The sequence below is a fragment of the Phymastichus coffea genome, unplaced genomic scaffold, assembly GCF_024137745.1.
Source record: "Phymastichus coffea isolate CEN01 unplaced genomic scaffold, Cenicafe_Pcof_1.1 PCOF00036, whole genome shotgun sequence".
NCBI classification, from domain to species: domain Eukaryota; kingdom Metazoa; phylum Arthropoda; class Insecta; order Hymenoptera; family Eulophidae; genus Phymastichus; species Phymastichus coffea.
In genome coordinates this window covers 2824205-2846796 of record NW_026706847.1, presented here as the reverse complement: position 1 = coordinate 2846796, position 22592 = coordinate 2824205, and the positions used below count along the sequence as shown (strand labels likewise).

At 41.7% G+C, this 22592-nt stretch overlaps 1 protein-coding gene across 1 annotated transcript; it reads right to left on the bottom strand.

Annotated features, from left to right (window-relative positions):
• Nucleotides 1-444: 444 nt before the first annotated feature.
• On the bottom strand, nt 445-2376 carry LOC131663527 (1,5-anhydro-D-fructose reductase-like). Its single transcript, XM_058933987.1, has 6 exons — nt 2190-2376; nt 1958-2122; nt 1648-1848; nt 1395-1511; nt 940-1325; nt 445-875 (listed from the first exon to the last, which is right to left on the bottom strand). Exons 1-6 carry the CDS (start codon nt 2316-2318, stop codon nt 827-829), a joined length of 1047 nt encoding a protein of 348 aa, XP_058789970.1. The 5' UTR covers nt 2319-2376; the 3' UTR covers nt 445-826.
• Nucleotides 2377-22592: the final 20216 nt, after the last annotated feature.

The window sequence follows — 22592 nt, the reverse complement described above, 5'->3', positions numbered from 1 at the left end:
AACTATAATTTCGTCTTCAATACTTACCCTCTTAAAGGTAAATTCTCCTTTACTTTTAATTTTTAATTTTACATTATTCATGTTATACATTATATTCATTGCTGCAATAAAAAAGAGTCACAGACACGGTGTATGCAAACATTGACACAAATGGTTTTATAAATTGTCATCGTGTTAATAGATCACAGTACTGTTATTATTGATTTTATTGCTATAAATTTTATCCTTTATAAACTACAGAAATTAATACATTTGCATTTAAATTATATTATGTTTTCTGCATTAGCCAATAAAAATATTAAATTAATATTATCAATTTTCCACATCGAAAATTACATTTATTTCGGATTTTCGAAAATATTAACGAATTTTAGGCAGTACAATACATCTTTCCACAAGAAGGCCAAAAATAGACAGACATTGTTAGAAAGAAATACAAAAATATTAATCGTTTCTTAAACTTTTTATTCTAATTTCTAAACATGTATTGTTTTTATTAATTGGAAGACGGTAATCGTTAATCAGTTCCAGCAAGCCTTATCCACGTATTAACAAAGTGTTGGACACCTTATTTCTATAAGAATAATTTTACAACGATTGATGTTTTCGGTATTTAAGCTTTGTTACTGAATGAACGATAATGCAACAAAATTTAGAAATCAATTATTTCATTTGCGGTCAACGGTAACTTCAAAATTGAATAATTAAACTTTATGGTTATACTCATTCCTCAATAAAAGAAAATACTACTATTTTACATATATAGACATATACATGTACACGTAGCGTTTTTTTTAGTTTCAACAATTAAATAATTTTGTCCTAATTATTTTGAAAACTTATCAGGAAATGGATAATCTGGATGATGTTCGATCCTGAAAATAAATTTTTTCTTTGAGAAATCGTGATTATCATAACTTTTTCTAAGGCAATACATACCCTGTGAGAGAAAGGAAATCGAATTTTCGATATTTCCCATGCTGATCCAAAGATTTCAATTTATTCATTTCTTCTTCAGTTAATGCAAAATTGAAAATATCGATATTTTCCTTTATTCTTTTTGGATTGGTACTCTTTGGTATGACAACAATGTTTCTTTGCAAACCAAACCTCAACAGAATTTGACCGGGTGATTTATTATGGACTTCAGCAAGTCTAGCCACAACGGGGTGTTTGATTAGCGGTGGCAAAACAACAGTTTCGCGTTTCCGTCTCATCTGAATAAGACCACCTGATCCTAAAGGACTATAACCCGTCATAACAATTTTCAGTTCTTGGCATAACTCACGCAGCTCTTCTTGTTGTAGATAAACATTTGATTCTATCTGACCAAACATTTTTATATTACACAGTCATTGCAATACGCCATGGTTTGTTTTAATAATTATATTTACCTGTAAATTGCTTGGTTTAATTTCAGCGAAATTCCAAAGGCGTAGTAATTGAGTTTTGTTGAAATTACTTAATCCAATTGATTTCACTTTGCCAGCTTTAACTTGTTTTTCTAGTGCCTAAAAATATATCTGACATCGTTATCCCATTTATTTCGCTCTACCAACTATCTTGGAGAAATTATGTCTCAGCACAAAAACTGTTTCACTTTATCAAATGATAGCGCACTTGATTACTGAATTATAATTTACTCACTCTCCATATAGCAAAGTGATTCGTTGAATAATCAATCGCAAAAGATTCATTATCGTATTTGAGAATTTGAAAATCTTCTGTTCTTTTCATGCCAAATGGTACATGGATGAGGTACATATCAATATAATCTAATCCTAGGTTGCTCAAAGATAGTTCTAAAGCTTTTTCAACGTCCGTTGAGCGCATAGCCATAATTGGTAGCTACCCATATGATGGACAATATAAAATGTAAAGCATTAGTAAGATACAAAAGCAAATAGGTGATACCATTAACAATGATGATATTAAAATAATTTTAGTTATTATTTACTTTAGTTGTAATAAAAATATCTTCTCTCTTGTTTCCCTTCGCAAACCATTTTTTCAAAGTATGACCAATGTCCTTTTCATTTTCATAAATATATGCAGCGTCAATATGCCTGTAGCCACTTTCAAGAGCAGAGCTCACAGCTAAGTCAGTTTCATTTGGAGTCATCTGAATTAGTAAGAATTAATTATAAGATTTGGTTTCAAATGTTATAATGAATGCAAATCTATGTTACCAAAAATGTTCCGAATCCAACTTTTGGCATCTCATGACCATTATTTAATTTGTAAACAGGCACTGATTTTGAGAAGCCATAAACAATTCCAAAAAAACATGTTAACGTGGACACAATTATTAAATTCATTATTACAGTCAATGCAAAAATTAGTTTCTCCTGTTTTCAAACAATGACAGCTTCCTACATTTCTTAGCACGTTATATACCGCATTAAGTATTGCAATGAAAAATAGTCACAGGCACATTGTGTACAAATATTGATATAGGTGGTCTTTCAAGCCGTTATCAATTATAGCTTATTAATAGATCATGGCACTTTTGAGTATTAAATTTATCGTTACCAATTATATCATTTATAGTCAGATTAATTCATGCTTATAGCAATAATCAATAACATGTTACGTTGCTATTATTAATGTTCGACATTGAAAATTATGACTATCTTGACTTTTCGCAAATACGAATAAATTTCTGAAAATTGCAACACTTATTTCAACAATGAGTAAGAAAGAAAGAAAAGACTATAACTCATTTTAATAAATGACATCCGGGGTTGTACTCTTTAGCATAACAATAATATTTATTTGCGCATCGAATCTTAACGAAACCTGAACAGTTGACTTGTGAGCTTCACCGATTCTAGTTACCACTGGATGTTTACGAAAGATGGTAGAACATTAGTTGCCTGCTACTTTCTTTTCAAATAAATCTACTTGATCCAAGATGTCAAAACAAATAGCCAAAACATTTACTAACCGTTGGCATAATTTATGTAACTCTTCTTGTATCAGGTAAGCATATACGTATTTGTTTCTAATAATTTTCATTCCGTTACATAAACACAGTCTTAATTCGGAAATCATCTATAAGAATTAAATGATCTCTGCATATGTTGAATGTTCAAAAGATACAACTGCATTTGAATAAATCCAAATGACTTATCAGAAAATTGCACGTACGTCGACAAAGTACGCCTTAACAACGATAGTGATCAAAAGTAGAGCACTCGAGGCACCCTCGCGCGACAAATCCACCAAGAGAGTATACGTAGTATAGTACGAATAGAAGGATAGAGAGTGAGAGAGATAGAGTTGCAGTAATAATGCCCGGGGGCTCGTGACGGATGTCGGTGCGCTAAGCCATTACGCCGAATAGAGAGCCATTGGTCACTCCGCGAGCGTAGCTCGAATTGACGAATGGTAATGAGTTCGCCTTGTTAAACGACTACCGACGATGTGAGCGAGACACACGTACACACGCTCACGCGGAAGAAGCTCCCAACTGGAATTAAACAGACGCCATCTAATACCGTACGGCTTTCCTTTGCCTCGTTGGGTTGCGAGTAACCTGCGGGTGGGGTCTCGCTCGTTCGCTGCGCGTGTGTTTGTGCACACGCATTCCATTGATTGATATTTGGCCTTGTAATTTAGCTGTCGCTCAACCATTTCTATTCAAGCTCTGGCCTCGCAAGGCCTTTTTCAATTAAGACGAGTGTCGACGTTCCGATGCATTTGCTGACATTAAGGGTCGGTAACGAATTCCTAAGGCTATTGCAAAGTTCAAAATTTTTAAATGGGATATTCCCATGACAACCTCGTCCCCTGCTCTCCCGCATAAAGCCAAAAAGTAGCAAGTCGAGAGAGAGAGAGCTCCACGCGCGTGCACTTTCATTTAACTCGTTACTAAGCTGCCTCGGCGTTCAAAAGTCAGCGAGTGTCTCACACTTCACGCTTATATATCTCGTTGAGGCACCGAACACAAAAATAGCCCGGTATGTGTGCGGGTAACTTTAGAAAGCAAAGTTGGAGTCCTCGTCGGCAGCTTCACTCTTCTCATGATTTTTTACTCTCTCGCTCGCTCGCTCGCTCGCTCGCTCACCTTTGGCTACCGTAAGAGCTACCGTACAGATACTACACAGACAGACACCTACGCGCACATAACACAAGCCCGCGCTCGCCACGCGGGAATATCAATGTCCAAAGAGAGAGAGGATATCCCCTTGTGGACCGAAACAGCCAAAGGTGCGAGAGTTGCAATACCTAACGGACTTTATTCGACATTGTTGAATGGCGTCAGCTGTAAAAATGATAACGGATGAGCCCGACGGTAAAAGAGAGCCCCGTGAACTACGCGCGCGTACAGCCCACTGGGTAATGAAGTACGGTCAGTGTATGGACCAGGCTTCCCTTCTTATCTCTACTGCCTTGTGTATCTCCTGCTGCAGTCGAACGCGAAGCTCGCTAACGACGAATGTACGTTGCTATTACTTGGACGTTAGCTCGCTGGTATCAATTGATACCTTCACGCCAAATCTCCAAGGATGACTTTGCCTATGCCAAGTATCACGTATTTCTGCAACGATCCATGTTCATTTATATGAACGCCAATAGCCATGAATCTTGTGCGTAAGGTCCTATGTAGCAGGCATTTGGAGAGCCATAAAATTGGACATTATTGCCGGGAAAGCCGAGCGCGCCACGTAATTAGCACTTCACGATGCATTAGCGCTACCCTTAACTTATACGCTCTCTCTCAGACTCGCGTTCGCGTTCGCTCTCTGTCTTTAGTCCCTTCTCTCGCTCTTTAACGGCTCTGGGGAAGTCTATGGGTCCAAGCAATAAACTTCCAATGACACGTGGACTTTTGTTCGCCGTATTTTCTTCCTTTCTTTCCCAGGCTATTGTTTACTCTCCGTTGATAACCGTTCAAACCGTACGATCGGATCGACACCGTAAAATTTCGTCGAGTGTAAGCTGGACACGTGAAATTTGGTTTTTGTAATCTCGTGGAAGGCAAGTTCGTGATGAAAGCTCGACAAAACGAAAAATGAAGAACGAGAGAGAAAAACAGCGGGTGAAACTATCGTTCGATATTTCCCACAGTGTGCGCGCAATTGAAAATCAATCTTTCAAAAACTATTTACAGGTCACATAACTCTCTCTCGCTCTCGGTTTGGCTTGCTGTGAACGTGCAAAATCACGAGGACAAAAAGATAAGCCATCGAAAAGCCTCTCTCTCTCTCTCTCTCTCTCTCTCTCGTTGCATAGTCTATATACAACGACCATCGATCGAACGCAGCCGCTCGTAGATCACGCGTCGCTCACGGACGCCAATAAAACGATAGTGTATATAACACAGCGATCTTTCGCGCTCGACTAGAAGCGTGACGCGGCCAAAGATAATATCCCAGCGTTTAACGACGGACGCGAAACAATCTCGCGCAAAATATATGTATGGCCTTTCCGCGATCTATACACACGTACACACACTGGCGCGCTATGCCTCGATATATATAAATTTGTCTGGCAGCCTACCATCTTTTTCTGCCTCTGCGCGAAGATCATTACGGCGGCGGCCTCGTTCGTCGACCAAATTGCGACAATTGGCCTCTAATAAAATGCAGCCCCGAGAGCTCGACTGCTGCTGCTGCTTTTCGATTCGGAGTTTCCACTCAGCGAGATTAGTCTTTTATATTTCGTGAGACAGAGGCAGAGAGGGAGAGAGTCGGGGAATTGAAATCGTTAAACGGCCGAGTTTATCGGCGTTATATGCGCCCTCGATATTGCATTGAAATATTGAACTTGTTATTAGAGTTGCGATAACCGAATTAAAACAGCTGATCTGTCTGGTACATCGTCTGCGAGAGAAAGACGATCTCATTATGTGCCGAAGCCTCTACAATGCGCAACCGAGGAAGAGAACTTATTTGCTCGTATAGTAGACAAGCGAAACGCAATTGGCTGCTATGGCTGCTTCTTTTTTAGATTACTAGGATAATTATGTAACTGGACAATAATATGATAGAGCCGAGCACGATCAATCATCGCGAAAAACCTGCTCTGCGCGCAATCGCAACGCTAGCTTTGTCTTTTCTCCGATACGGTAGAAATTTAATTATCTGCCGAATAACGCAATACCGGCTCTATTTAAACTGTCAATATTCAATCTCTTTCTCGCGGATAAATATTCGAGTGTATTGCCGATAGATATTGGTATTCTTACGACCAATATAAATTGGATATCCATGGAGAGATAGAGCGGATTGCCCAATACAGCCAATCAAGTAGGTAATATTAACAATAACAATAATTCACAATTTCGCGTGGCAGAGCCATCGAATTATCTATATATATATATATATATATATATATATATATATATATATATATATCGCCGATGCCATTGCCTACGCGCTACGTATAGAAACGGCCGCCTTCTTACAATTTAATAATTAATTAAGTGTCGATTATAAATCAAAAGGTGCGTGCGTCATACGTATACCTACCATTGTTTTGCGTGAGGGTGATGTTGTTAGCTATAGAAGATACGTGTCGTGAGTGCAGAGAGATCATTTTTGGAAAAGAGCACATCGCGTGGCTTGCGTATCGAGGGGAGGGATGAAAGGACACGCGCTCCTATAAATCTCGCGGACGTATTATCTCGGACAGATCGCTCCACGGCTCAAATTGTATTGTGGCGCTTGAGGGCTAACCAATCTGCCCAGTTTTCACCTCGCCTATTCGTCGTTCATTTTCTTCTCCGCAGATGGCCTCTTTCACCAAACTACGCAAAATTGTCACGCCAGCTCGATATATTTCAAGGCTTTCGTAGCAGCCAACATCAATTCACTTTGGCGTGTCTTTCAAAATATGCCATATTTTCCTTTTAAATGAACTGCCAGATCTGCACAGTTGTCTATTTGATTTTCCGCACCGCATACGTCATCTCTTTCCCACAACTACTCTGGGGAGCATTGAGATATCGCACATTTAAATGCATTCTCCATTACACTAACATACTTTTTTCCTCTCTCTCCGCTCCTTAAGGACCTCTAAATTACCATAGCGAGTAACTCGCGTGCAGGAGTGAGAGCGCGGCGCAAAGAAAAGAGAGAGAAAGAAAATGTAATCGCTTGTTATAGCTACCCGACACGTAATTAATGCGCGCGCGCGCGATTGTTAGACGGACAAACCGCGGCCCCGCACACCGAATGATTTACTACGTAGCGGCCTCTAGGAAACGCGAGCTCAACACGCGGAAGCGTCACCTGCGCGAGGGAGCTTTTGCTACCGTTACGGTGCTATTTTTTAGGAGGCGGGCGTTCTTCCGTTTTTTTTTCCTTTCTCGCGTGCACCACGTGCGGCATCGCGGGCAAACTTGTGGGATTCGACGATAAACAAGATTTAACTATAAATATTGGATTCTTTCTCGACGCTCATAAGGTAAAATAAGAAGAAGAAAAAGATCAAGGCCATTAATTCGAACAGCCTTCGTATTATTAATACAATCTTCAGCGTTATCTTTCAGATCGAGTGTCAGCGGGGAATATACTTTAAACCCAATGTGGTACACGTATATCAAGATCGCACGCGCTGCTACATGTAATCTATATTCAAATCCAGTTCTCACATTTTTAAACAGCCATTACGTATGAACACGTTTGCCGTAACAAGTTCTTCATCATAACGCACATTGAAAAGACTGCGAATCTGAATTAATAAGAACAAGCGATACACACACTGTCGAAGCAATCAAAGAGTTTTTTTTATTCTTGCTTTAAAGAGCGTTCAGCCGGATGAAAACTTGGAGAGGGTGGGGAGATGTATCCCTCTTTGGCGCATTTTCCGGGCGCTTTAAACAATTTTAAGGCTCATTTCCCCTCTTAAAGCGAATATCCTGAGTGGCGTGTACGAGGGTGGAAAGCCCAAGCTGCCTATCGGCGACAGTTGCTTCACAGCCGCAGGCTCGCCTATGGCTAGTGTGTGTACATAGCCGTACCGTGTATCTCAAGACTTTGAGACGGGGTAGTCCTCGAATATTTACCAATCATTTATAAGTAATCTGCGCAGATGACTTAGCTTCGCTTCACTATTTCTTCATTTTTTCTTTGTCCTACTTGTTCATTTACCATAAAGTCAATAAAAGGTTCAATTAATTAAAACAGTATTTCTAAAGTAAGCCACTTTATAATGTTCTCAGCCCAATTTAACCAGTATAATAGTGAAAGAGAATTCTTCACGTCATTCCTTAAAACATAGTTTCAACTATCAGCTTATCAGCTTTATTGTTGTTTAAAAGTATACATTGAAAGAAAAAGCTATACCGCGTACAAGCTCTCTCCCCCCCCGCCCCTCTCTCCTCTTCTTTCGTCTTAGGTATACAAAATTAGCATGAAGCTTTTAAAGTTAAACGGTCGTCGTTTCTTAGTTAGCAAAGCCTCGTAGAGCGAGAGAGAGAGAGAGAAGCACAATCCTTGGAAGTTGATGCGCTCACGAAACGGTGTTACGTTTCCGGTCCCTTTCTTATTTAAAACTAGCTCAAGGCAAAAGGGACTTGCGCCACCACTGACGTTGTAAGCTTATACACGTATTTTCTCGTTCTCGCGTGCCGCTGCTTTTAACTCGAAATACATGGGACGTTAAAGGGACTTTGAGCGATGCACAATTTCGCCAAGATCGTTATACACATATTTATCAGATATCTCTTGATGATGGCCCAATATCACTTTTGAATAAGACATTTTAGTATGACAACTATAAAAATGAACCAATAACCATGGTTATTCCACATTTTCGAATTTTCAATTTACCTAGTGTTGAATTTAAAGTATTACATTTAAAAAATTGTTTAAATTAACTTTGTGTGATGTAACCGATACGCGATCACGCGGAACAGGGGAAATCGATAAAGTCCATAAATTGACACTGAACAGAAGCTATCACAGCAACGCCAAGCATACACTGAATTCCAACACGCTTTTGCAAGAAGTTTTTCTTCTCCCGGTTTAGTTCGTCTTTCACTCTCGTGCGCTAAAAGACACAAACACACATTTGAAGCAAGAAGGGGAGAATCAAGTGTGTATATACGCGCGACTACGTGCGGATAATGCGGATTGGGAAACCTCGTTTGCGAGGGTTCAATTCTCTCTCTCTCTCTCTCTCTCGCCAAAAGAAAAAGAACGTCGAAGAAAAACGTTGCCGCCGAGACCAGAGACAGTTCGTCTGGCTGCTGCGTACTATATGTATGGGATAATTAGTCCAAAGTGCGGTTTGCGAAAACTCGGACGCGATGAAATTCTATTTCTTGCGGTTGGGCTTTGCGCGTTTACACGCCTTGCGGGGATCGTAATTGGCACGAAAGAGAGAGAACTGGTGGACTATTTGAATGAGTCGCGTGAGAGTGAAATGCGCGTGGACTTCTCTGCTTTGACTCCATTAAACGTGTGAAAAATGTTTCACAAGTCGAGTGATTGCGCGAATGACGGCTCCAGCAGCATTATGCGCACGGACAAAAGTGTTTTTGATGAAATCTAGCCCTTATTATCGGACCCCTGAATCGCACGTCAGCCTTAGACGCAAAGCAGTTTCGTACGATTTCTTTACAATTGCAGTTGATCGTTCCATGGAAGTTGCACGTGAAAGCTGGAAGCATGACAAACATCTGCCCTTGGCTCCTTGCGTATTATATCGTTATCGACAAGCGATTGCACATAGAACCGCACGATTCTCATATCCTCTCTCGGTCTGTGTCTCTCATTCCGTGCCTGATGCGTACGTACGAAAGGAGACATAATGGCACTTCATCGGAGCAATCTGCATACATTACACGCCTACCGCGCGCGCGCGCGCGCAAGTCGCCGGTGTGTTTCTCACGGAAGCCCGGGCACAAACTACTGCAGACGCGCGACCGTCTCCCAAGGTCTTTCCAAGCGCATTAATTTGTTTTTCGCGCACGCGGCATACATGTTGTGGCGGCATATCAATTTTCAGCCAATTCCTGGATAAGAGCTGCCGCAGTTTTTTTTTCTTCCTTTTTATTTCCCGCGTGAGAGGACGAGCGAGGTCGTTCTGTGATGATTCGTGGGAAGTTTTCTTTTCAAATGGCATTTGGAAGGCCGGCTGTCAGCCTTGGTATACGTTGTATTCTGATGAGATGAGATACATCTTGATCCGTTTCGATAAATTCCAAGTGTCGATGTACGACTTGTAACGAGGATAAAGTCAATTGGCAATCAAAATGAGTCAAAATGAATCGGCAAGCGCGAGGCAAAAGAAAAAAAGGAATGGCAAAGCAATGAAAATTCAATACTTCTGCTCTTACACCGTCCAACGTCAACCGAGCAACAACGCAGACGCCTCGGTCATGCACGTCCGTCTTGCCTCGACGATCGGGCGGCGGCGCGCCGCGTACTTTTCATTAATTAATAGCTCGTCAGGCCTCGTACATATACATATACCTATAGCCGGGTCTGCCGCCTGGACGTCTTTCGACTTCTTGACGTTTCGAGTGACATGCGCGGCGCGCGGCGCGCGGCGAAGCTTCGGGATGTATAGCGTGACCGTCGGCCTTCGTTTGTCCGCGCGCGCGCGCAATCGAGCATTCATTATTCAGCGGCATTCTGCAGAGCAGTCGACGCGCAGCCGCAAGACACACGAATGATCGTCACGCGTCCCGCATTACACAGACGCGCCTTCCTTCGACCCGTAGTAGCGACGCGACCTTTTTACGAGCGCGTGATTGTCGAATGATAGGTTGACAGCGTGACGCAGAAAGCTCAGGCCGCGCGCTCGATAAATATCGAAACGGTGTGCCGGCGTTCCGCGCACAGGTCTGATGGACCCTTGCGCAAAGGGGCAATTCTGCGGGACGAGCAATAAATCGTCATCTCTTTAGCATAAATCAATAGCTCGGTCCGCGCACATAATCCCTCGAAGAGAAATCACACGGAATATAGCCGGCGCACCCTTCTCTTGCTCGCTTCAGCCGCGAGGCAAGCCGCCTTTGCGCTCGTAAGAGGCAGCGCTCGCGCGAGCCCTTGACAAAGCATCCACAAAGACGCAAGCGTCGCATCTACACATACACACACATGTATATTTGACGTCGCGTGCCTATATCCAATAAACACGATGATGATCGCTCGTCGAAATGTTCCCCGGTGCGTCGTCTTGCGGCCACGTAACCTCCAGTGATTGAGAACTTGTGCTCTATCCTCGGGCGGCGCTTTTTTCCGCGTTCATTGTTAGTGAATTGAGACCGCAGGAGGAAAGAACGAGAGCCGCTGCGAGCTTCGCGCATACACGTGAGAAAGAAAAGTGCATCCATCCAACGATTGGCTTCATTGGCGGTTCGCAGGCTCATCGATATATCGGCAAGGATCGCACTTCATTCCGCGCGATAATCTTTATGAGATGCACTTTCATCCCCGCGCCCTCGCCCACCTTTTTCGCAATCGAGCATTACGAGCACGTGGCGTCGCTCCGATAAATATCGACAACGGGCAACACCTCGCGCCAGGAAAAAAAAGAATGATATCCCGCGTGCCCGCGCAATTTTCCTCATCGGCTCAATTGAAATCTTGGCGAAGCGAGTCCTCGGCCGCGGCGAACGGCGATGATCAGCGCGCGTAATTGACGGCGATAAAGATGCGCGCGGCCAAGCGAGCCGAGCATTCGCGATGAACCTTTCATAGCCTGAAGATGCCCAACTCGATATTATGCATTCTCCTATCGCAGTGTAGGAGTCACGACCTCATTTGCCGGACGCCGCCGTTGCCGCCGCCGCCGCCGCCGCCGCCGCCGTGTAAAAGCGATTCGTACACGTACAAGACAATTTTGCCGCCGCCGATGCCTTTAGCCGTAATCCGACGAACGAAGAAATTGCGATTGATGACTGTGATACTCCGCGCGTCTGTGTATGCCGCCACAACCACTTATACAAGGGCAGCGCGATATATGGAAAAAGGAAAATTGTTATTATCAGTTGATTGAGCCTCCCGTGTATATTTGAGACAAGGTTGTTATTGAAAGTCGTTATTGCTAAAAGCTAGGTTGTTATAAGGGCTTCTTGGATAGTTACATTTATTGCAGTAAATTTCGAGCGCGACTGAATTGTTTATTCATCGATTTACACAATGATTCATTTTCGAATATCAGTTAACGGTTTCTTTATCAAATAGCTTCCGAGGCTAGTTCTAGCTTATTGCTTCAGAATTGAAGAACGACAAGGCAGCTGCCTGTTATGAAATTCAAATCTTTCGCGTTTGAACAAAACCATTGGATGATCGACAATTTCACAACGTCTTCGTTAATTTTGACGAGATTTTCTGATCCCTATGCTCAACCAATTCGCCAACCGAACAACTGTACGATGGAAAATATCTGGCAGTTGTTATTCATCTTACAAACGATTCTCGAGTAAAAGTGCGAAATTTCATCACCATTGTGCAAAATGTTTGTTGTGCGATGTGATTAAAGACAGAGTAAATGAAAAAAAAAAAACAAAAATAATTGTGGTAGAAACTCCTTTATTCCGAGAAAACACGGCTGGACGACTAGAGCGCTCGAACAAGAGTAACGCCCTAGCGCCGAGTTCGCTTCGGTGGCTCTCTCACTCAACGCGCTACACACATACCTCAAGTCTGATAATGTTGAATGGAATACACAGTCATCCGGATCATTGAGTCTGTGGCGAGCTCGTAAGTGTCATCAGATATAAAAAGTACTGTATTGTTTTCATCTATTGATAGTTAATTTGAATTCCCTGTGGCTAATAAAAACATTTGAAAACGGAACTAATTCGTTATCAATGATTAAAATGTGTGGCAACGATGCGTTTACCCACGATTCCTCGATAAGGACGGTAATTAAAAATCGTTTCCTCGTTATTTCAGCATCATCAAACGCCCTCGATGGAAAAAAGGCGATCACGTTTCTACAGCGTTGTACACGCACCGTAGCAGCTCTTTTCGTGCGTGCACGCGCGGGGGTAGATGGTGCTAGCGCGCAAACAATGGCCAGCGCGTGACATTTGTACACGCAGGGCTTTGCTCATTTCACGGATTTACGAGGGTGTCCGAACAAAAGATGCATGCCAGAAATTGTTTTCCCTCCTTCGACCACACACACACACACACACACACACACACACAACTCGACCACATTAAGTGAGGGAAGGGAAAAAAGGGAAAATCTATTGCGTTTCTCTCCTTTCGGCTGCTCTTTTCTCCGACTTCTGGGTGTGGACTCAAATGACACGGAATAAAAGTAATGCCTCGGTGATACACACATCCTTCTCAGTGTCTCGCCGAGCTACTTCCTTTCTACTTCGTGCAAGCGCCGACGGACCCCTCGATTGCCTTCGAAATCTACCCTGCTTCCTTATCATCGATCGCGAATATGTGTGCGCCTGTGTGTGCAACCGAACTTGGGTTATAGAGGTTAATGATTTCTCGTTTGTTTTGCCACTTCGACTAATGTGTTTTCTACTTATTTCCTTTTAATTATTTCTGATGCTACCTGTAGTCCAAGTTTCTCTCAATAGAGTGCTCTACGTTCGTTGCTAAAGTATTCTAATATGTAACTTATTGACATTCTTCGCTTATCGCTAACATTTCAATGATAAATTTGAATCATTTGTATTATCCTGATTTGTGTAACTTGTCAATCTACCTTGTGAATTTTGACGTTGAACAGCTGAACGACCCTTAATGCGCCCTGGCGCCTCGGGAATTCCTCGCGCTTAACGTCACTATAAGGTCTGCACACTAAAAGTACAGAATCAATACTTGGAGATGTGAAATCCTTATAGCACGACTCTTACTGCTCAGTTAGTTAAAGTTAATTCTTTTCTCATATCACTGTTCTGCAATCGTTGATACCTCGTTCATCGTGGCATTATAGTTTTGGGTTCGAAGCATTTAATATCTGAAATGGAATAACATTTTCTAAACGGCACTGTTACTGATTAATACTAAGAACTTCGAGATATTTTCAAATGACCGTTCGAGAATGCTGTAGACCTACGTACTTATCAGATAAACACAATTGCAATTCGAGAAAGTCATAATTTTATATCCACTGTTGCTAAATACAAAGTACACAGAATGATCTGAAGGAAATTGGGACTTGAACCATTGTCCATATATCTATAGGCTGTGAAACAATCGGAGCGATAAAGCTGCTCAGTGTCTTTCCGTCAGTCATCCTAACAGCACACACGTACATACACACATAATCCTTGACGTTCTGCGCAGCCAAAGGCCAGATTACACATATAGACTGCCCGCATGTGTTAGCATTTGATTGGCGCTCGATCACCACTATATACACACACGTGTACGTAATTCTCGCTTCGGGCCAAATCAATCGCGATCGATGCACACGAATCTCTCCACTCGCGAGCCCATATATGCAGTCTTACTTTGCCTACGCCGTAAATCCCGCGCTGGAACTTTTTTTCTTCCCCATTGTCTCTAACTCTCAATCGGTACTCGTGCGTGCATTTTATACCGAACGAATCAGGTTTCTCGCCGGACCCGCTTAAATTACGGTGATTAGACTGCTAATGTCAATAATCTTTGAAGCCGAGTGTTTTTAGCCAGGACTGTTGCGGCACAAGTACGCACGCACACCGACATACGTATAACCGATTGCGCGATTGTGAGCAATTGCCAGTTGTCGAATTATAAACTGTAATGAACGAGAGTCGATTTATTGCGGTTATAAATGCTGTAATTCGTATATGTTTATTCGAACTAATTTCAGTGCAGTGGGTTGCGCGTACACGCTTAAATGGACGTCGCACGCGCGCTTTCAATTTGCATTTTGTTTTGTGATCGAGTGAAAGCCATTTGTAAAAACGACGAACGACCTGACGGAGCGCGATTATCTCACACGATTGTTTCAACAGTGTGCACACAAGTCATGCTAAATGAGAACATGTTTGATCAATCTAAATATATAGTATTGACAAACTATAATTTACAATCTATCCAAGTTGTACGTGTTTATTTTTCTTATTTATTAGATTTGACCGCGTCTCAAGCACGTGTAGCATGGCAGAAACTCGTCAATTCCTTTTTTTTTTTTTCGCTTGATTTTAAATCTTAAAAAGTTGTCGTTTTGTCGGCTCAACTAAAACTTGTTCCCGTAATCGAATCCATTGACAAAGTCTCCGAACTTTGGATACGCGCCTATATTGTCGTGAAATCCTGATCCGCTTATTCACACGCGGATGAGTTTTTGTAAGACAACCTTGAAAATTGAAATATTAAATATAATTTCACGATGATTCTCTATTACTTTGAAAAGTTATCGATAGAAAATATTAAATATTCAAAAGGGTTGCAATTTCTTGCAATACTATTGGCGTAAATTAAAAGCTTATTTTTAAATATTATTAATGATACAACAAATAAAATATCAATGACAATGTAATTTACAACGCTTTTATACAAGAAATATTTTTTGTATACTTTTAATCAGTAAAAAATATTTTGTCGATGTTATAGGGTCAGAATACGCGATTCAGTATAATTTTTTTCGTGTATTATCAATATTTAATGTGATTATTGATCTGTTTCATGAATAAATCTGCCAATATATTTTTTTAATTCGATTTTTGTTTCAAATATTTAAATTCAATTTTAAGAATTCGGAGAATCGTACATCTTAGCTTTTGAGTTGACCGACATAGCAACACATGATGGAGTATTTAGTCATGTTTATCTACCATGCAAACGTTGTACATCAAATTAAAGGTTTGTTATCCGAAACCTTGAAAATTGACACAGTGACCTAATGAAAGCCTGCTCGTGTCATGACGTCACGCTATTCTCTTACGAGGGATGCTATTCCCTTGCTAAGGGTACGGTGGATCGATAATGCTGACTGCTGCGGGAAGTTAAGGTCCATATTAAAGTTGAACTACCATAGCATTTCTTTTCGAAACTGTTGTTTTTTCACAAAATTTTAGTGTGCAACGTAACATTAAATATATATGAAGAGTAATGTTTTATGTATCATTTATTTCTCTTTTACTCGAAAAAAAAAATTATTTTATGATTACACGTTGAAAAAAATCAGATAAAACTTGAATATATCCGTATTTAGAAAAAAGCAATGTAAACTACTAGAGAATCATAAAGGAATGGAATTAAGCAGAGTTGACAATGTTAAGTGAAAACCACAGCGCTGAACCAACAGTGCTGAAGCTTGAGCAGCGATTTTTGTCGTCTAAGAAAAAATTGACGGTTGTTTGAGGCAATGAGACGCCACTGGTCATCGCTTCAACGAGCATCGATTAAAACTTTTCTGAGCCGGCTTTATCGGATCATTGGCTACGGAGCCAAATAGCCGAAAAACTAAGTCTCGTCGACGTCGCCAGATAAACACTTCTTCTCGGCTTCTTTTTTGTAATCAGAGTAGAGTCAGAAGGATTTTGTTACAAAAACCTTCTGTAGCTGTTACGTTAGTAATAAATGAAATTCGTCACGAATTAATCATCATATCAATTATTTCAATTATACACATATACGATTGGATTATCATTTTAATCAGAGCGGTTGAGGTTATTATTTGCTTACAGCGAGATATTCTTGCGTCACCAAGTATATTTATACTTTCATTTGTTTGAATTAAAAATGATTTCATTGCAGTGAAAAAGCATACCACATAGTATTCGCAAGAGTTTAACAATTTCTCCAAAATTTTCCGACATGGCGAGAGAAGCCACGATTGTATACCACTATTACACGTAATATGTGGTCAAGTATGATTAGTTTTACATTTGAAACGAGCGAGGAGAAAGGTAAGTCACCGAAAACACAGTTCGTTTTTTTTAAACGTTATATATTCAACCGCATCTACGTAAGACTGCTGAAAAAAGCTTACAATTCACACACATGGCACACACATAGGACGTCCGGTAGCTCTAAAAATCAGCTCGACGAATCGCGCGCAACACGCTGGATTAATAACAATCCCGGTCAGCGCATCGTCCGAGCAAGTTACCTAAGGAACATATAAGACAATCAGCATACCCGGCGAAAAGATGAGGAAGAACCAGCGGCCGGGCAAAAAGAGGAGGAAAAAAAATGGGAGTCCAAGACTCGCGCGGAATGTTATTTAAAGATAATTGCGCACCCGCGCACACTCTCGCTCACGGCTCACGCTGTGGGTTTCCTGTGCTTGATTGCGGCTAATTATTTGGAATTTAAAAGTATAATGGCGCACGTAAACCCGTACGACTATACGTAACAAGCAACGGCGGCAGTTCGTGTGCGTGTGCGCCGCGCGCGCGCGTGTGTGCTACTCATCATCACGCTTCGCGGGACCGAACGATATAACTTGCCGCCGCGAGGAAATTGTCGTCTTGCTTGGCTTGTCAAAACACTGGGACTGAGCGGCGCATCTCATCGCCTGGCTTCATTTTCAATTTATCACGCTGTGCGAATACGAGATTCGACCGAGATATTACGTTCGAGCTATACACACACTCACACACACGCACACACCTTGTAGCTGATTATAATCTGCGTAATTGCTTATCAAATGCTAATAGACGTAACTGCAAGGACTTTTTTGTTTTCTTCGTAGTCCGATGACCGTCAGATTCGAAACTTATTGTGTCAAGCTTATTATGTTTTTTTTTTTTGAATAAAATTAAAATTATGAAAATAAATTTTTCATACAAATATTTTACGACGATTATCAAAATGAAAAGTCGAACGGCGAGATACAATTCAATTTTAATTATGTCAATTGAATTTTCCGCGTTGAAAAGAGGATATCATTCGATATTTCAATTCGGACCGTCTCGCTCTTTTCCATTACAAATGAAACGCGCGCGAGCACAAAAGTCGTACGCAATTTCAGCTTGTATGCGTGTTGACGGTTATATATTCGCGAAAAGCCATAGCTTTTGTGCGCACGACGTCATACCTGCTGAAATGCTTTATCGATCAACGCATATTTCAATTTATCTCAAAAATAACCTTCCTCTGAAAATAAAATCAAACATTTCCAATGTACACGTAAAACACAAGCGAAAAATCATACGAGAGAGACAGTAAAACTATGTATACTTTCAAATGGTCGATCTGATTATGTCATCAAAAAACAATTTTAGAGAGTATTATACTTTTGTAGGAAGGAAAGAAATAATGTACGAAAAAAGCGTTGGAAATCCTGTAGACACAGATACAGTGGGGGTACCAAGCCAATCACATATTCCGCGTGTGCGCAGCTAATTTCCGTAATGTCGAGTTTCTCTTTGCGCGAGCGAGCGATTCAATTATCCCCTTTTATCTCTTTGTCTCACATGGCGAAATTCGCGTTAGCAGCGCTACTGAAGCGCTCTCTTTCTCTCTCTTTCTCTCTCTTTCTCTCTTTTTACCCCCGACTGCGCGTAGCTATATATATATGTAGTCATACCGCAGCGTTTGGACACACATTTTCGCTGGCAGTTTGTGCAAGCTATCAGCCAAATGACCATCCGACAGAGAGAGTTAGACAGACATACCCATTCGAATAGAAAGAGAGAGAGAGAGAGAGGATGTGTAGGTGGGGAGGGGTGGCCAGTACACCACCAATCTGTCGCTGGCTGCATTAGCCCATGGAACTCTCGCACGCGTTCTCTCGCTCTTTTAGCTCGATGAGCTTTTGAAGCGTATGCGTTTGATGGAACGCGTCGCTATTTCTCTCTCTCTCTCTCTCTCTCTCTCTCACTCTCTCTCTCTCTACCGCTGGATACTTTTAAAGTAAATTAGCTTTTTAGTTCGCTCGCTCTGTCTGTGTGCCTAAAACTCGAGGGTTAACTGCCTCAATGGCTGAATGGCCAAAAACAGAAAATCTGTTGCGTGTTCCCTGCTCGCACGGGCGAAGGCGCGGCGCGCGCACGGGAAAACGGGGGAAAAAATAGGCTAACCCTCGGGCGAAAGAGAGAAACAGATAAAGGCTACGCCAATTTTCATGAAAGCTCGAGAGTTCCGCGCGCTGCCCGCGCCAGGTCTACATAAGAGGTGACTCTTTGGGCGGTCTAAGCCCAGTGCACAGACGTCCGCGCGTAGCCCTTGCGCCGCCTGCTCTTTTCAGCCCGCTGCTCTACATAACATGCTACTCTTTCTAAGGGCGAATCTTGCTACTCGCAAGCCGCTTCAAGAAAGGGCACAACGCGCCCGCTCGCAAGCCGCAGGAGCCGAGCTTTTTCTTTCCGAGGCTTATATTTTATTTGCGGCCATAGTTCTGCTCAGGCTGCATGCTTCTCCCGCCGGACTCTTGCGCTTTTGCTTTTCCTACTTTCGGAGGGGCTCTAGATGCCAACACTTTTCAGAGTTTAATTAGCAAACGCCAAGTAGTCGAAAGAAAAACGTTAATATTTCTCAATTTTCAGCTGTAGACGTATTTCTAATGTTGATATCGTAAGAAATTTATGCATTTTAATTATTCCGACTTGTTTTTTCCGTTGCCGTTCACGTATCTGTAATGAAAACTGCCCCTTTACAAGCTGGTTCAGTATATATCACAGCGTCCAATCTGAACATTCGACACGTACATACTGTCAGAAGGGACAGGCTGGCAAATAATCGTGGTGGTCATGGGCCAAACGAAAAAGAAACTCGTATCGACCAGTCAAAAGACAAATATGTACGCCCAACGAGTCGTGCAATTCAAATTTGTATTATGTTCCCAACGCCGTAAAAGCCAACGAATCGTGCAATTCAAATTTGTATTAGCTATTCGCCTATATATATCACTTCAGATTTCCTTACTTTATATCGGCAAGACTCTTGCCAATCGATTTTTTATCGAAAGACTGCGTGAAAAATATTGCTATAGTGACAGGGCTGTAAGACTGAATTTTTAACGGGTACGTATGACACAGAAACACCGTTTCCTTTCTACTACAAATGGTAAAGATATTTGATACGAAGTACGATTAAAAACAAGTGAAGCTTTTACAATTAATTTATTTAAGCACTAGTTTCCAGAGACATTGCACAGCGAAGCATGCATAACAATTAAAATGAGAATCATTTAGTCTATGATGTCTGACTAGACTCTTTTATTACTACTTGAAAACTAGGCATATCGCATTGATTACAATCCTATTTTTTCTATGACTTTCATTTATATTTTTCTATTAAATTGCAGGTATTAGGTGTGCATAATTACCGGATGGTCTGTGCTTGATAACACGTCGTACGGTTTTAATATCGATTTCAGCTAACAATCGTCAAAACAAGAAGGTACGAAATGCACGCTTGTTAAAGGAAACAAGGCAGCCAAAGGCGAAATAAAAATAAATAAATACAGCTATGATTCTCTAAAATTACTGTGGTCCGATTGATACCTCGTCCGAGCGATGCTGCCTGTCTGCTTGCTGGGTCTCTTTTATCACTCCGTTCTGTGGTGTCTTTCCCACATCCGAGGCACAATGACAGGCTTTGCTAGCGAGAAAGCGCCTGGCTTTTTCAATCGGCCGCTCGCGCCGAGAGCCAACAAAACAAACAAGATTTACTTGGAGATTGGCACTCGCTGCGAGCTCGCGCGCTCACGTTGATCGGCCGATACACGCGAGGTTGTTTCTGTCTTCGAAAAACACAAGGCCTCCAGCCTCTCACGTCACTGAACTTTGCTCTTTTTATTCATACACACATACATTGCTATACACTCGGTATTATTGTGCTCACACGTGCAATTTCTTTCAGATATCAACTGACTGAAAAACACACATATATATACATATATATATATATATATATATATATATATATATATATATATATGTGTGTGATATCGTGTAACGAAACGTTTTAATGATGAATTGATTAGTCATGCACTATACATGTCTTCTCATTTTTCATCGAATAATTCCCACCAATTACCATTATTAGCTCATATCGGATTATACAATTCAATAAATACAATAATATTTTAGTCAACATTGGCCGCACGAATAATATTTCTCCTATAATATATATAACATAAGTTACTAATCGTCGAGAAGTCAGTGAAATGTAAAATGCATGTATCAGGTGTTAAGCTATAGGAAAGTAGAGCATTCGTGTATCGGGATTTGCTTGCATGCATACACATCGAGCAGCAAAAGAGGCATCTGCACGTATCATTCCATCGTAGTGCTCGTATATATGATGGGTTCGAAGCTGACCGCGCTCGCGAGCGGCGATTTGGCTAACCACCACGTTTGGCATATCGGCGGCATTGTTTGCCCATGGAGCTTTGATAGAAGCCAATTCGCGCGCAGAGAGATAGAGAGAGATGCGCGTGTCATTAAGCGACCCCTACGACCCCGAGCGTGAGCATTTGCCTATTATATTCGTATACCGTCGTGTACAGAGCGAGAGATGTTGCTGGGCACGAAGGTTATATGTACAGGCGCGCGCGCGCGCGTGCATACACAGCCAGCAGGCACAGATTGCTGTGGATGAGCTGGCAGTTTGCAAGCGCACCTCTGATCATTCCTCAACTAGGTGTCAAGGACAAACTATCCGCGCGCGCGCGCTGTGCTTTCTCTACGTATATCCTTTGCTGTGTACTTTTTTTCTAGTTCTACCATCTTTCTGTCGTTATTCTGTGCTTTGTATTTCTTTGCTCATCGACGACTAGACGCTCGATGATGTATCGTTGAGTATATTCTTTTTTTATAGTTTGCCAAAAGAATATTTCTTTAAATCTAGTACTGACCATTTTTTACCTAAACTATTCATAAAAATCAAATTGATTAATGAATTTGCGTTGAAAGATGTATGATCATTGTCTCATCACGCAACTTACTGGTGCACCAAAGTATAATTTCATGAAAAACTTGAAAACTAAATTTTTAACGACTATAATTAAACCACAAGATTGATCTACTTGAAAATATCGACTAATATGAGTTATGAAATTATTGGTATTCCAAGCAATCTGGCAAATAACGCAGGGAATATCTAACAGAAAATTATTAAGAACGCTGAACTAATCAACGAGGAATCCGAACTTATAAGACTGAGACGCTCTCGAAGCTGTTCCACCTCGATCGATCGTCCGCGCGCAGGGACGTGGCCGGTGCTCGAAGAGAGTCGATGCACATACACACACGCACACAGTCATACGTACACAGTTTTACGCGCACAGGTGTGTAGCAAGGCGCGCAGTCGTTACTGCAGTCCTCAAACTTCGTTCTCCGACGAGCAAACCAAGTATATTAAGCTCACCTTCTCACACACATGCGCGTACACATACACTTACTCGTGTTAGGCTCTATAGAAGTCGTGGCCGGAAATTGCCTAATTTCCTGGAGTGCGCGCCGATCCGTCAGCTGCCGACGTGCAGAGCGCGCGACGTGCGGACACGCCAAGTACAGGCACACAGTAGCTCGCGCGCGCGCAAAGGTTTCGCGAGAGAGAGAGCTTGACAAGCGTCCAAAGAAAGAGCCCTGAAAACTTGCGGGCGAGCGAGCGAGAAAGGCACATTGTACACGGCCAATTTTCGCCACACCACTTTGTTTTACTTTGTTTCTTTCGAGACCAACACTTGAGTATTATGCCCCTGTTATTATGTCAGAGGCTTGTCAAACTTTGTACGCTTTCATTATTTTTTCTCGAGAACTTGTGATTGAA

Bases quoted from the DNA above. Each gene is read 5' to 3' on its own strand.
- LOC131663527 (XM_058933987.1), bottom strand. From the start codon at position 2,318: ATGAATTTAATAATTGTGTCCACGTTAACATGTTTTTTTGGAATTGTT. The intron at 1,512-1,647 runs GTGAGTAAATTA...ATATATTTTTAG, and splicing joins ATCACTTTGCTATATGGAGA to GCACTAGAAAAACAAGTTAA. The intron at 1,326-1,394 runs GTAAATATAATT...ATGTTTGGTCAG, and splicing joins TTAAACCAAGCAATTTACAG to ATAGAATCAAATGTTTATCT.